The 14,463-nt window shown below is 42.8% G+C and overlaps 1 protein-coding gene across 10 annotated transcripts in view; it reads right to left on the bottom strand.

Moving 5' to 3' along the window:
• The window catches only part of DCLRE1C (DNA cross-link repair 1C), a 50,558-nt gene extending 38,869 nt beyond the window's left edge, over positions 1–11,689 (bottom strand). For 7 of the 10 annotated variants that reach the window (XM_066279136.1, XM_066279127.1, XM_066279137.1 and 4 more), the window contains exons 1-4: positions 11,519–11,689; positions 7,578–7,629; positions 5,478–5,562; positions 634–693 (exon numbers count right to left, since the gene is read on the bottom strand). In XM_066279136.1, coding sequence (XP_066135233.1) covers positions 634–693; positions 5,478–5,562; positions 7,578–7,629; positions 11,519–11,627 — 306 coding nt within the window. In that variant the 5' untranslated portion in view covers positions 11,628–11,689. The remainder of the gene's footprint in view (positions 1–633; positions 694–5,477; positions 5,563–7,577; positions 7,630–11,518) is intronic. The other 3 variants (XM_066279131.1, XM_066279132.1, XM_066279134.1) reach the window with 2 other exon arrangements.
• Positions 11,690–14,463: the final 2,774 nt, after the last annotated feature.

Genomic DNA, 14,463 nt, shown 5'->3' with positions numbered 1-14,463 from the left:
GGGGCAGAGGCCAAGGAGCCATCCCCAGCGCCCGGGGCCATCTTTGCTCCAATGGAGCCTTGGCTGCGGGAGGGGAAGAGAGAGACAGAGAAGAAGGGGGGGTGGAGAAGCAAATGGGCGCTTCTCCTGTGTGCCCTGGCTGGGAATCGAACCCGGGTCCCCCGCACGCCAGGCCGACGCTCTACCACTGAGCCAACCAGCCAGGGCCTTTTCCTTATTTTTTAAAGATTTTATTTATTCATTTTAGAGAGAAGAGAGAAAGAAAAAGGGGGAGGAGCAGGAAGCATCAATTCCCATATGTGCCTTGACCAGACAATTCCAGGTCAACATTTTATCCACTGAGCCACCACAGGTCAGGCCAAATTTAATTTCTAAAAAAAGAAAAGAAAGACTGGCATTTTTATCATTAGCATGTTATACTAAAAAAAGAGCCATTCTGACAGAAGTCATCCCCAAACTTTTGGAGGTAGAAAATAAATATTTCATACATGGTGTTTTTCCCCCACAAACTTACTCTATTACTATACTTTTTATTTATGATTAAATAAGCATTAAAAATCAAGGAGAAAGGTAAATAATCATTTTAATGCTAAACATTAATTTTCAAAAACATGATATTTAATATTTACTTACCATGCCTGATGCTTCATCGACTAAAGATATCTGGGTAGGAGTTTCAATTTCAATAGATATCTAATAAAGTAAAATAAGATGTCAAGTATACATCATATTATATATTTCCACAATTTTTCATGGTTTTATATGCCTTTTCCAAATCAAACACAGAAAGGTGACTACGAGACAAGGTTAACAATTCCTAATTTCACTATAATTAGTGTTTTAAACAGCTTGAAAACATGAAAAAGCTAAAATAATACCTTTCTTAAGTTGTGGCAACACATATTAAGTGCCTTATAAACTTTTATCTCCTTCAACAGAAATTCTATTTCCACAAATTCAGTCTTCCTCCCTTCACCTCCCCATTCCTTTGAACTCGACTCTTTGTAAAACACGCAGTCACACTGTGGTAGGCAGTTAGACGAGCAGAGCAAGTACTATAGACCAGGTACAGAAGGCCACCAGGGTGAAAAAAGCCGAGTCCCTAGCAATGTGCAAAACTGGGAAACAAGGATCTCAACCCCCACCCCAGGGGACCTTTCCTCCCTTAGCTGGTCATGAGGGTTAGATGCCTTATTTCATATCATTGGTCACAGATTCAGACCCTCCCATGACCTTTTCTCCCTTGGCATATCATAAGTCATGTGGTTTTAGATCCCCTTATTAACTCAGAACAAACAAGAAAGCCAGAAAATAGCACTTAAGCATTAACCCTTAGAGTTAACATCTAGGTCTCAGTTGTGTTTCAGCTTCAGGCCCAGAAAAGCAACAAAACTAGACAAAGGAAAGCCATGGATGACATCAGGACTAGCTGCGTTGACTAATAACCCCACGCCTTGGCACAGAACAATCAGCGGAGAACATGACCTTGGAAGAACACACCTGAAGAACTAATGAATATTCTATTAAGATCCTCCCCTAAAATTCCCATCCTTAAAAGTCCCTTAGGACAAAGATCCTACTCATGCTCCCTTCTGGGAGCACACCTGAGCCTTTCCCTTCCCCCTCCCTCCTTCTCCTCTTCTTCCCCCCAGATGCATTTTCCTCTTTCTCCTAAGCTCTAAGAGACCTGCAACCAGGGGAGCTGTGGGCAGCTGCATCTCATCCTGGGCTAGCCCCCTGAACTTGTCTCCAATATCCCCTCTTCTTTTTCTTCCTGCCTGGCCAATAAATTCTTCCTTTACTTAATGCATTTTGTCTCTTGATTGAATTTTTTCTCTCAAGAAGATAAGACTAAAGATCTTGTCACTCCCCCTGTAGCATAATCTGTATGTTCAGGTTTTGTGCTGCAGAGCACAGTCTGGACCCACGGATGACAGGCTGACCTAATTCACAAATTTGAGCTTCTGCAGCAGTGGTAGTCAACCTGGTCCCTACTGCCCACTAGTGGGTGTTTCAGCTCTCATGGTGGGCGGTAGCAGAGCAACCAAAGTATAATATAAATAAAAAGATAGATTTAACTACAGTAAGTTGTTTTATAAAGATTTATTCTGCCAAACAAATGCACCTATAAAACTATCGGGCCTGGGGCTTTATTAAAGAAGAGATCTTTAAAATTTGCTTTAATTTCTTTGATGGTTACTGATTCATTCAAGTTTTCTACTTTTCTTGACTCAACATGTTATTTTCCTACTTTTCCAGACATTTATCCACTTTGTCTAAATTATCATAGTAACCTTCAAAACTGCATTGCTGTTATTAATACTTATCATTCTGTATTTTATATGCATCTTTTTATAATCAATATTGGCAGAAATGTATCTCTATTTCTGTGCAGACCAGCTTTTAATTTTCTTTATCTTCCATTTTCTGTGGTAATGTTAGTCTCTATATCACTGATCTTGTCCTTTAATCTTTATTATTTCCTTCTTTCACACACCCTTAAGTTTGCTTTCTTGCTCCTTTTCCTTCTTATTGAGTTGAAGTCACTCCATTTAATTCTAGTCTTTCTTTTCTAAGAAATGTATTTAATGCTATCAATTTCCCTTCAAGTACTAATTTAGCTGTTCCACACATTTGAGCATGCCATGCTTTCACTGTCCATCAGTTCTAAGTAATGGCTGTTTTTATTTACAAGTTTCTCTTTAACCTAAGAGTTGTTTATTATATACATCTAGTTCCCATATGCATACAATGGGATGACTTTAGCTTCCTTATATTTCTGATTTCCAACATCATCACATTATGGTCAGAGAACAGATCACTAAATTTTTGTGACATAGTACATAGATAATTTTTGCAAAAGATCGTTTCCTCTGTTGGGTTTAAAGCTCTGTATTTCTATTAGTTTACATTTATCAATTATGTCATCCAAATCTTCTGTATTTTCTCTTATATTCTGTCTCCTTCATCTCTCAGTTTCTTAGTGGTGTGGAATGTGCTTCAGCTACAATTGTTGAGTTCCTATTTTTCCCTTTGATTAAAAGGTGGCCTTGTAGGCCCTGGCCGGTTGGCTCAGTGGTAGAGCGTCGGCCTGGCGTGCGGGAGTCCCAGGTTCGATTCCCGGCCAGGGCACACAGGAGAAGCACCCATCTGCTTCTCCACCCCTCCCCCTCTCCTTCCTCTCTGTCTCTCTCTTCCCCTCCTGCAGCGAGGCTCCATTGGAGCAAAGATGGCTCAGGCGCTGGGGATGGCTCCTTGGCCTCTGCCCCAGGCACTAGAGTGGCTCTGGTCGCAATAGAGCGACGCCCCGGAGGAGCAGAGCATCGCCCCCCGGTGGGTGTGCGGGTGGATCCCGGTTGGGCGCATGCGGGAGTCTATCTCTCCCTGTTTCCAGCTTCAGAAAAATACAAAAAAAAAAAAAAAAGGTGGCCTTGTATTACATCAACTTAGCTGAGCTGGAACTGTCCTAGAAGTGCCTCCTATCTATGCTTCCAGATTAGGGTTGAGATTTAGAAGGCAGAATTGAACCAACAATAAATTTTAATCTCTGAAAAGCACCGGAAATTATAGCAGCTCATGTGTGCTGTTAATCTGCTGGTTCAACTCGCAGACATGGGGCAGGATGGCAGCAACTCCATCCTTTGCTGAGTATCTGTCCTCCTTCAGCCTCTCAAAGTCCTAGGCCAGGTAAGTGGCGCTTGGTGGCAAAGGGAGTGGCCGCACAATTGGGGTTGGAAGGAGGGAAAGACAAATACGGCTTCTAGTTTGTCCTTGTGCATTCCAGCCTGTCTTTGCTCTTCTCCACTTCTTTCTCAGCTTTCCTTCCTGACTGCTGGCTAGGCTGACCCATAGCAACTTCAGGACCAATACCAAGGCCAAGGTATTGTGTGCCTTTGTGGAAGGAGAATAGACAGCACCCCAATTGATAGACCAGAGGGGAGACAGAAGAAGCCACACATGCACCAAAGGGGCATAACAACACTGTAGTACTCACATCGTGGGACTTTCTGGGGAAAGGAGGGCAGTATCAAGCCTCATGTAGCCTGAGAGAGAGAGTTGCCCTGGTTCTTACTGTGATTGGGGATGGGGCCTGAGTTTGTGTGGTTTGAACTTCAAGTGGGCGCCAAGAGAGGGGGTAGACTTTTGTATCAGCTTGCCCAGATGCAGGGCAGAAGGGGAGAGAGGAAATGGGAGTTGAAAGCTGTCAGCAGTCAAACAAACAACTTTAACACTTGTTTAGACTTCTCTGCCAGCCCTCACAATTATTTAGGGTTTAACCCACATAATAAACCCTAATTCTATCCACTTGCTGTGGTTCTCTTTCTCTGATCAAGTATTAGAATTTTATTGTATTTTTTGCCTTCAATTCTACTTTTTATGATATAAAAATTGCCACCCTGGCATTTTTAGCTTCTAATCGTTTAATATATATTTTCCCTTTTTTTTTCCCATTTCAACCTGCATGTATCTTTTTGTTTTAACTATGTGTCTTATAGATTAAGATTAGTGGATCTTTCTTATTTTTTTAACCTAAACTGAGAATTTGTCTTTTGATCAATAATTGAATTAAATCCATTGATATTTATACTAATTACTGTTATACTAGAACTCTTCCTGCCATCTTCTCATTTTCTAAGCACTGTACTTTTGCTTTTCTCCCCCCTACAATATCTTCCTTCCATTAATTAGATCCATAATATCTGCTGGATTCAAAATTACTCATTCAGCCCTGGCCAGCTAGCTCAGCAGTAGCACATCAGCCTGGCATGTGGGAGTCCCGGGTTCGATTCCCAGGGCACACACAGGAGAAGCACCCATCTGCTGCTTCTCCACCCTCCCCTCTCTATCACTTTCTTCCCCTCCCGCAGCCAAGGTTCCACGGGAGCAAAGTTAGCCTGGGCGCTGAGGATGGCTCCATGGCCTCTGTCTCAGGCACTAGAATGGCTCCAGTTGAAGCAGAGCAATGTCCCAGAGGGACGGAGCATTGCACCCTGGTGGGCATTCCGGTTGGATCCCATTCGGGCGCATGCGGGAGTCTGTCTCTGCCTCCCTGTTTCTCACTTCAGAACAGTCCAAAAAAAAAAAAAACCCACCCCAAAATTACTCATTCTATTTTTATTCTGGTTATTGGCCCTTTTTTATTATAACTCATAAGTTTTATTTATTTTTCCTAATCTATGCCATGTTCTAAATAAAGAATTTATCAATATGTTAATGACCATTTTACACTTGAGATACAGCAAAACTAATAACCAAGATCAAACTGTTGAGGGACAAAACAAGCAAATAAAAATAAAGTGGTGACTCTTCTAAACTGTTGAGTTGCAAAGACCAACAATCAAATGTAATGAATGGAGATAAACATAGTGTGTGAGGAATTGGGCTTTGAAAAATTCCAATGCTTTGTTCAATCTACTTCAAAAAAGATTCCCAGTCAAAAAAGAAAAATTATCATCATTCAAAAAAATACAACTTACAATTTTTTTCTCCCAAAATCTGTACTTCGGGCTAGTTAACAACAACTCTTTAGTAACAGACGAACAGTATAAATAAACCTTCAAGCTGAAAGAGAAAGAAAGAAAGAGAAGTTGTTTCAGTACAATCCAAAATGAGCCCTCTTGGTGTCTAGGGAATACGTTTCATCACATATCAGTTCATCTGGAATAATTCCGAATCTGAGCTGGCACAACAAGGTCAGTGCAGTTCCCCACATGCCAACACCTAGGGACGGTCTCAGTCCCATCAAGAGTGTAAAGAGACAGGGAAGAAGCAGATGGAAAAAACACTGTGTCCTTGATCTCCTCAAAAGGTTGGCCCTCACAATTTTCTGTTAAAGATGCATTTTTGTACATGATTAGGTATGTCTGAAAAGATGCCACCAAACGCGAAGAATACCTCTGGGGAACGAATAGGAGGGATGGGGGGCGAGGGACAGAAGACTTCTCTGTTTCGCTTCGTATAAATCTATTTTGTTTTGTTTTAGTGAGCAGAGATCAATTTCATGATAAATTTTTAAAACTTAACAGTATAGCTTAGAGGTTAGGAATAGAGTCTGTGGCAGACTATATTTTCCAAAAATGGCCACACTAATATATATCCCATCCATACACAGTCTTCTTACAAAATGGACATGGAATTCCTCCATTGACAGGAGATCTCTATATTGATCGCCCCTCTGAACGTGGGCAGAACACTGTGACAGTTTTAACCAACAGAACATGATAGGACTATTACTGCAGGACTTTTGAGGCTAGATCTCAGGCAATATGGCTGCCTGCTAGCTCTCTCCTGGGACATACGTCTACCTTTTTTATTTTTTATATATTTTTGAGTTTCCATTTAAGAAATTCAGCTATCCTGAAATCATCATGCTGCAGAGATTTTTTTTTTTTTAAGATAGGCATACTCAAGGGGTCCCAGCTGTTAAAGTCTTCTCAGTCCAGGAGTCAGACGTGGAAAGAATGAGTTTCAGATAAGGTCAACCCCCTCTGATGCTCCAGTCAGGTAGAAACCAGCCTTCCCTACTGTGCCTCAACAGGATTCCTGACCCACAGAAAGTGAGAGAATAATCAGTTGGTTTAAGTCACTATATTTTAGGGTAATTTGTTACACAGCAATAGGTAACTAATACACAGTCTCTAAAATCAGACAGACCTGGTTGAAATCCCGGTCCTGCCACCTACTGGCTGTGTAAGCTTGGGCAACTAATTTAACCTCTCTGGTTTCTCAGTTTCCTCATCTGCAAATAGAAGTAATAGGTATAATAATAATATCTAAATAATAATAATATCTATCCAAAAAGGTTATAAAAAGGCTCTAATAAGGATGTCAGCTCCAAGAAGGCAGGGATTTTCATCTGGGTTGCTCACTATGGTATCCTCAATATCCAGCATAATGCCTGACTCACAGGAACTCAAGAAACTGCTGAACTAATAAATATGTAGTGCCCTGCATATACTCAATAAATATAACAATCATTATCAAGAACACAGACTATTGATAGCAGATAGCACTTAGCCTGATAACCACTAGTTCAAAAGTCAAAAAGTCAATTGGGCCTTTTTCAAATATGTATCCTGGGAATTTGGAATTTAGATTTAGGCAATAGCTACAGGAAAAGAATACAATAGTTCAGCTTTAAAAAAAAATCTAGCAATATTATATGATTCTTTATAGTGGAAAAGCATTTACACATATACTCTTACCGAAATGAAAACAAACAGAATGCTGCTGTACCCAATGGCATGGATGAATCATGCAAAGATGTTAAATCAAAAAGTCTATTCAGTGTGATTCTATCTAACAGTTCAAAAGCCAGAGCTGAACTATGATGACAAAAGTAAGAATAGAGGTGACCTTAAGGAGAAGGGGGACCTTAGGGAGAGAAGAGGAATAGGGATCCTGGCTCGGTTCTAGGTCTTGATTTGGGTGGCAGCTTCAAGAATGTGTTCATGGGTAAAAATTTATCAGACTGTATGTACCCTTATGATGTATGTACTTCTGTATAGATGTTACAGCTCAATTAAAATGGTTACTTAAAGTCAGACACACAACAAATAAGTCGCAAAATAAATCACCTGCACTCCAACCTCCTTTTCAGGGATGGGGCTCTTAATCCTTTCATGTGATCTAAGAAAAAATAAATAAAAATCATGAACATGTTATTTTTTCAGAGGCTCACTTAGACCAAGGAAACTCAGCTGTCTGCTCTTTTTAAACTCCCTTTCAAGAGAAAATAAATGAGAGGTTCACTTGTATAAGAGAATTGACTCATTTGGGCTATTAGCTCTTTCCTCTGCAGGTAAAGAATCCATCTGAAAACAGGAGAGGAACCACTACAGTTGACCATCTCTTCCCCTGAACTATCAGAAGCCATTTAAAAGGAGAATGATCTCCTCCCCTGTCCTAGGGCAAAGTCTAAATCACTCTGAGTAGCCACAGAAGAATCAGTGACCAGGGTCTCAATCATTCAGAACTGCTTCAGCAATTTCCTTCATCACCTTGTTGCGTTTCAATCCAGCCACTCTTCAATCTTTGCTCTCTGTGACCCACTCAGTTCCCGTCCTTAAGTTAGTCCACTTTGAAATTCAGGCTTGCTCACATGGCATCCTCTAGGAAATCCTACAGGTTTAGGCCAGAATAAGAAGAGTTTTGATATCTTCATGGCCTACTATACTGCTGGGTTAAAAAGTGGTATATTGCTATCCACACAGGCATGCTCCACAGCCTCCAAATTACCAGGCACATTAAGATGACATTTAAAGACAGGTAACATTTAAACCAAATAGCACATGAAACAGAGTGCATTCTAATACATTCTAAACCTTGAGCACACAAAGGCCTAGATAACAATGACCAAACACTTCTAAATTTTTTAGTTAAATCAAACCAATTCTATAGTAATTATTCTAATGACCACCTACACACATATGGTGACCCTTCTTGACTCCAGTGAATACAGACAGTCAACACACCTCATGTGACCAGTCTTCACTAGACAGGTGTTTCCACAGGACAGTCCGCCTGCCCCTGTAGAGGGTGAATCTTCTCAGATCACTCCTGCCCCAGGCTGTTAGGGCCTATGAGTGCACTGGAGGGCAGCACTCTCATAATTGGGGTTTTCAGAGAGTTTGTGCAACAGCAATGAGGCAGACTCAGGACTCTCTCCTCTGTGCACTGAAACTAAGTCAGCAGGCAGCACCCTAGAGCTGTTTTATCAAGACCCCCACCCACCACTCCAGGTCACTTCCTGACTGGTAGCCAAGACAGCCCATGTGAGTTTGCTTTGTGCTGCTAGAAGTACAATCAAAGACTCCTTTCCAGGGCTTTTTTCTTCTTCCTTGACCAGAATAAATCATCATAAGCTGATCCCGAAGGGGTCCTCCCCAACAGTGGGTGCCTATCTCAGGCCATGGGGCCCAGGCCTCACTGATGGTTAATAAAGCCTACTCCACTCCAAGCACAGCGTTGGGTTCTAGATCTTCTGTAAACTAGCATCAACTGGGTCCATGGCCTACTCCAAATTGTATCAAAATGTAGTATTTGGCCCTGGCCGGTTGGCTCAGCGGTAGAGCGTCGGCCTGGCGTGCGGGGGACCCGGGTTCGATTCCCGGCCAGGGCACACAGGAGAAGCGCCCATTTGCTTCTCCACCCCTCCCCCTCTCCCCCTCTCCTTCCTCTCTGTCTCTCTCTTCCCCTCCCGCAGCCAAGGCTCCATTGAAGCAAAGATGACCCAGGCGCTGGGGATGGCTCCTTGGCCTCTGCCCCAGGCGCTAGAGTGGCTCTGGTCGCAAAAGACCGACGCCCCGGAGGGGCAGAGCGTCGCCCCCTGGTGGGCGTGCCGGGTGGATCCCGGTCGGGCGCATGCGGGAGTCTGACTGTCTCTCCTTGTTTCCAGCTTCAGAAAAATACAAAAAAAAAAAAAGTAGTATTAACATGTTTATGTGCATTTTTTCCAGCAAAAAGGTCCATAGATTTGTCAGATAATTTGTATGGGTCTGTTAGATTTGTCATAACAGAATACCATAGACTGGGAGGCTTAAACAACAGAAATTTATTTCTCATAGTTCTAGCGGCTAAAGTCCAAGGTTAGATTCTGGTAAGACTGCTCTTCCTAGCTTGCAGACAGCCACCTTCCTGCTGTCTGCTCACATGAATTTTCCTATCTGTGTGTGAAGAGAGGGATCTCTTCCTCTTCTTATAAATCATATCAAATTAGGACCCCACCCTTATGACCTCATTTCACCTTATTGCTTCCTAAATGTCCAATCTTCAAATAGTCACACTGGGGCTTCAACCTATGAATCTGGGGAGACACAATTCAGTCCACAGAACATCTAAAAAAGTCTTTTTCCCAAAAAGGTTAAAAATCACTAGCAGGCAACGTAGGAAACCACCAAAAGCAGAAGTTGAGCGCTTGCCCTTGATGAGCTTACACACCTTGGTTGAGCAAACAGACTCACATGTGATTCGAGGACAGGAAATGTTATTACAAACTTCTCGAGAGTCAATTATCTTGCTTAATATACAATCTAATGATGAACTCACAGATTCCCTTATGCATTCTTTGTCCAAACTCATTACTCCTATACATGAAGGCAAGCCCTTTGGCTAACACGCTCAGAAACTCCAGTAGGACTTAACACTTAGCAGCATCCTCACTCAGCAGTAAATTCTCAATGAAAAACAAGACCAAAAAAAAAAAAGTTATTCTCAAGGGTAAGCAGAAAGATCTGCACAGGAGCTCACAGTGCTATTTAGCAAATGGGTTAGAGCTTCAGATTTTTCTCATTAAACAGAGATAGGTGGTGTCTTTGAGCAAAAATGTATTTCCCCAAAACAGTTAACTTCAACAATTTACGCCAGGTAAAAGTGATTGATTACATACATAAGACAACAGTTGGTCTTCACACATGTGAGGAAGGGCAGTGTTTGATAGCTGTAATTTAGTTTAAAATCACACCATGTATAATATGTATATGCATGTGTTTGTTATGTTCTAATTCACTCTTCAAAAGTGGGTGGGAGCATCTTTCTCAAGCCACTATGGAAGCCCGCACTCCTGCAAGCAGCTACCAGAATGCTTCAGTTTATCTTCACCTCTCATCAATGCCAAAGGCTGTGTTTTTATTAGCATAATGGATGTTAAAACTGAAGTTAGTGACTCATTAATCAGCATAATAGATATTTAAAACGGCCAGTGGTTGTAAAATTAGTGATTTTCCATCTCTGGAGATTGGTTAAAATGTTTTAGAGACACTCTTGCAGCCTGGGCTGGAACATCTAGCCTGGAGGCCATATAAGCAATGCAGCTTCACTCCTAACCCTATCCAGCTGAGAAATCTTAGTAGAATTCTGGTTGCCTGTCTTGGCCATGTATAAGGCAAACCATATCCTGCCTCAAGACTAAAATGAACCCTTTCCATTGAATGTAGACAAAATATCTAAAGAGGGGAGCTTGCAGTTTGTGAGCTTAGTTTGTCGAGCTTACAGACAGGATGTCTGACTTCAGAGTATGAGTGTGCCCGCTGGCTAATAAATGTTCGGGGAGTATGGCAGACTGACATCACGGACTCCTTTATACCTTAGCAGTGAGGATGTGGGAGAACTATACTACTCACAAAAATTAGGGGATATTTAAAAAATGAATATGAAGCTATAAAATATCCCCTAATTTTTGTGAGCAGTATATAATCCTTGCCAACCGCTGACTGTGGCCGCTAGGAGAGCTTCCAGAACAGAACTGCCTGATCAAACTGCCCCGGTTCGGTGCGCGACTGGCAGTTGCACGGAGAAGGAAAATAAAGCCGCAGAGGCTGAAGAGCCGGACTGGGACAAGGTGCAGGTGCTCGTCTGGCCCCTGACCTCCCAAAGCCCGCACTCCCTCGCTCCAGGGCCCGACCCCCGACTTTCCTCCTCTTCAGCCCAGGGGCCACTTCCCCGCGGGACCAGTACCCGCACAGCCCCGGTCGGCGTAGCCCGGTCCCCTGGGAGAGGGCGGCACGCCGCGCTCACTCACCCTTGTGGCAGTGGGACAGGAAGTAGGCGCGGGCCTTCAGATTCTCCCTGTCGAAGCGGTCTATGGAAATGTTTGGATACTCAGCCATCTGGCCCTGAAAGGAACTCATAGCGCCAGCCTACCCTGGCCGTCACCCAACAGACCCCGCCGCGGAAGCTGAGGAACGCTCTGATCGCGCCGCCACTTCCGGGGAGCTGCTGACGCCTCGCCACTGGCCGGCCGGGCTCAGCCTCGCCCAATCATAGCAGTCCTGTGGCGGGACGGGGCCGTGGGGCGTTTCCACCGCCGGGACCGGTTTAAGTGTCAGATCTGCACTGCGCTGAAGGGGGGCCCCGGCCGAGCCGCGAGTGGCTGCGTGGGTCTAGGGCGTAGCGCGAAGAGTGCGTCTCCTGCCGGAAACCTTCACACAGCGCGGTGTTGTTTTGATAAGGAGTTGTCGGTCGCTATGCAGGAACAGTGGCGCGAAGGGAAACAACACCACCAAGGGCGCAAAGGGGGATGCAGAGCTTCTCTTAAAATCAGTCTGTGCTCCTCTTCTGCTTGTCTACTGACGGCCTGAAAGCCGAGCTCAGTTTCCCTTCTTCTCCTCCCAGTTTCTACCTTATGGGATAACCATAGGATGGTACGAAAAAAAATTGTATCTGACTCATGGTAGATTCAATAACTATTAGTTCGCGCTCCCATTTATAACTCCAAACTGAGTAAATACACGGTTCTTGATGATCACAACTCAGATGCATGTTCTAAGGGCAGTTAAGTATAAGATCCCAAAGATAGATTATCTACTAGCCCCCTCCCCCTGTGCCCTTTGAGCTGTATTTTTGCTAGTTGTATAAAAAGGGGAAAGTGGTAGGGTGATGGGGGAATGATTTGGACATTTTTAAGCACAAACGCAACTTTATGTAAGGATTTGTTAAAGTATTAAGATTCACAAATAGTCATAATTGCATTTATTGTGCCCTTTCTACAACTCTCAGACATAACAATATTAATAATCACAAATAACTGAAACACTTGATATTTTGTGCATAACACAGTGACAAACCTTGCAGTGGTTACATAGCTAATTAAGATGTTCTTTCAAGTAGTTATCAATCTATTCAGAGACAACGAGTTTGTAGAACACGCTAAATGAATGTTTCCACAGAGACACAAAGTAATATAGGAAAATATGCAAGAGTTCTAACCAGGGGAATCAGGAATCAGACTGCCACCCTTAGAAAATATTAACATGTTCCTGCAGTCATGCTACTCAGAGTTCTAGTCAGATACAAATTTTCATGATTTTTTTTTAAAGAAAGAAGTGGTGGAGGGGGAGAGAAAAAAGAAAAGAAAAAGAATGGTGGTGGCGGGGGCGGCAGTGGTGGTGAGGTTTAAACACCATAATCACTAATTTGAGTGAAGCATTCTGCTAGCATATACAATTGCCAACACCTTTGATTCAGTATAAGGTAATTTGTCTTAAAACAAAGAAGGGCTATTGCTATTACCAGGCTGTATATACCTAAAGAAAAAGTCTACAGTGAGCCTTGTAGCTGGAAACTCCAGTGTGTCTACCTTTGACAGACTTGGAGTTCCTGACAAGGCAGGTCAAGATAATGCTCATATTCTTTTTATTTGTCCATATTTATTCCCCTCCTATCCACAATGGATACAGTACAAAAATAAGTAAATAAAGAGAAATTGTGAGAGAGTTGGGAATGAAGGGAAAAGAAAGGATAGAAAATAGTAAAATGGGTAAGCATAGCCCACAAATATGAATGCATGCACTGTTGGAAGACATGAACTATACATTTGGCTCTTCAAGAAGAAGATACAATCATTTACTAGCCTTTGGCATCCTCAAGATACAAATAAAAATTTCTCAGAAGAAGCCCAATGCTCTGGATACTGACTGCCATCATGGTATTAGCAAAGAAATCTGAGATGTGGTCAACATCAGCTACTGCTCTCAATCCCCTCATCATCCAGCTGGGGATCCCTCTCTTTCAGCAAATCCAAAGCTCTTTGAACTTGAAAGTCTTTGATTTATTCTGTCTCAGCAAGACTGAAGAGACCCCACAGACAGGGTGACTTAAACAACAGAAATTTATTTTCTCACAGTTCTGGGGCCTAGAAATCAGAGATCAAGATGTCAGAAAATTTGGTTTCTTTTGCCCCTGGCTGGTTGGCTGAGCGGCAGAGCATTGGCTTGGCATGTGGACGTCTGGGACAGGAGAGCCAACCATCTTCTTCTCCACCCCTCCTTTTCCCCCTTCTCTCTCTCTCTCTTTCTCTTTCTCACTCTCTCTCTCTCCCTTTCTGCAGCCATGGTTCGGTTACAGCAAGGATGGCTCCATGGCCTCACCTCAGGTGCTAAAATAGCTTGGGTTGCAGAGCAATGGAGTAGCGGCCCCAGTTGGGCAGAGCATTGCCCCACAGGGGACTTGCCAGGTGGATCCTGGTTGGGGCTCATACAGGAGTCTGTCTCTCTATCTCCACACTTCTCACTTAAAAAATAAATAAATAAATAAATAAATAAATAAATAAATAAAGTTTGGTTTCTCTCTCCTTGGCTTCAGACAACCAACTTTTTGCTGTGTCCTCTTGTGTATGGTCTTTTCTCTGGGTGCTCACACCCCTGGTTTCTCTTCCTCTGATAAGGACCCCAGTTGTACTGAATTAGGGCCCTACCCTTATGACATTATTTAACCTTAATACCTCTTTAAAGGCCCTATATCCAAACACAGTCATATTGGAGGTGAGGGCTTCAACATATGAATTATAGGGAAACATCATTCACTCCATTACACAGTGTCTGTGTCCAAATTTCCCCTTATTATAAGGACATTAGTCATTGTAATAAGGATTAGGGGCCCACCCCACTCTAGTATGACTCATCTTAACTAATTACATCTGCAACAACCCTATTTCCAACCGTATTTCCAAGTATGGTCATATTCTGA

Source organism: Saccopteryx bilineata, chromosome 5 (genome assembly GCF_036850765.1).
Source record: "Saccopteryx bilineata isolate mSacBil1 chromosome 5, mSacBil1_pri_phased_curated, whole genome shotgun sequence".
Classification (NCBI taxonomy): domain Eukaryota; kingdom Metazoa; phylum Chordata; class Mammalia; order Chiroptera; family Emballonuridae; genus Saccopteryx; species Saccopteryx bilineata.
This window is presented reverse-complemented; position numbering and strand designations above follow the sequence as displayed.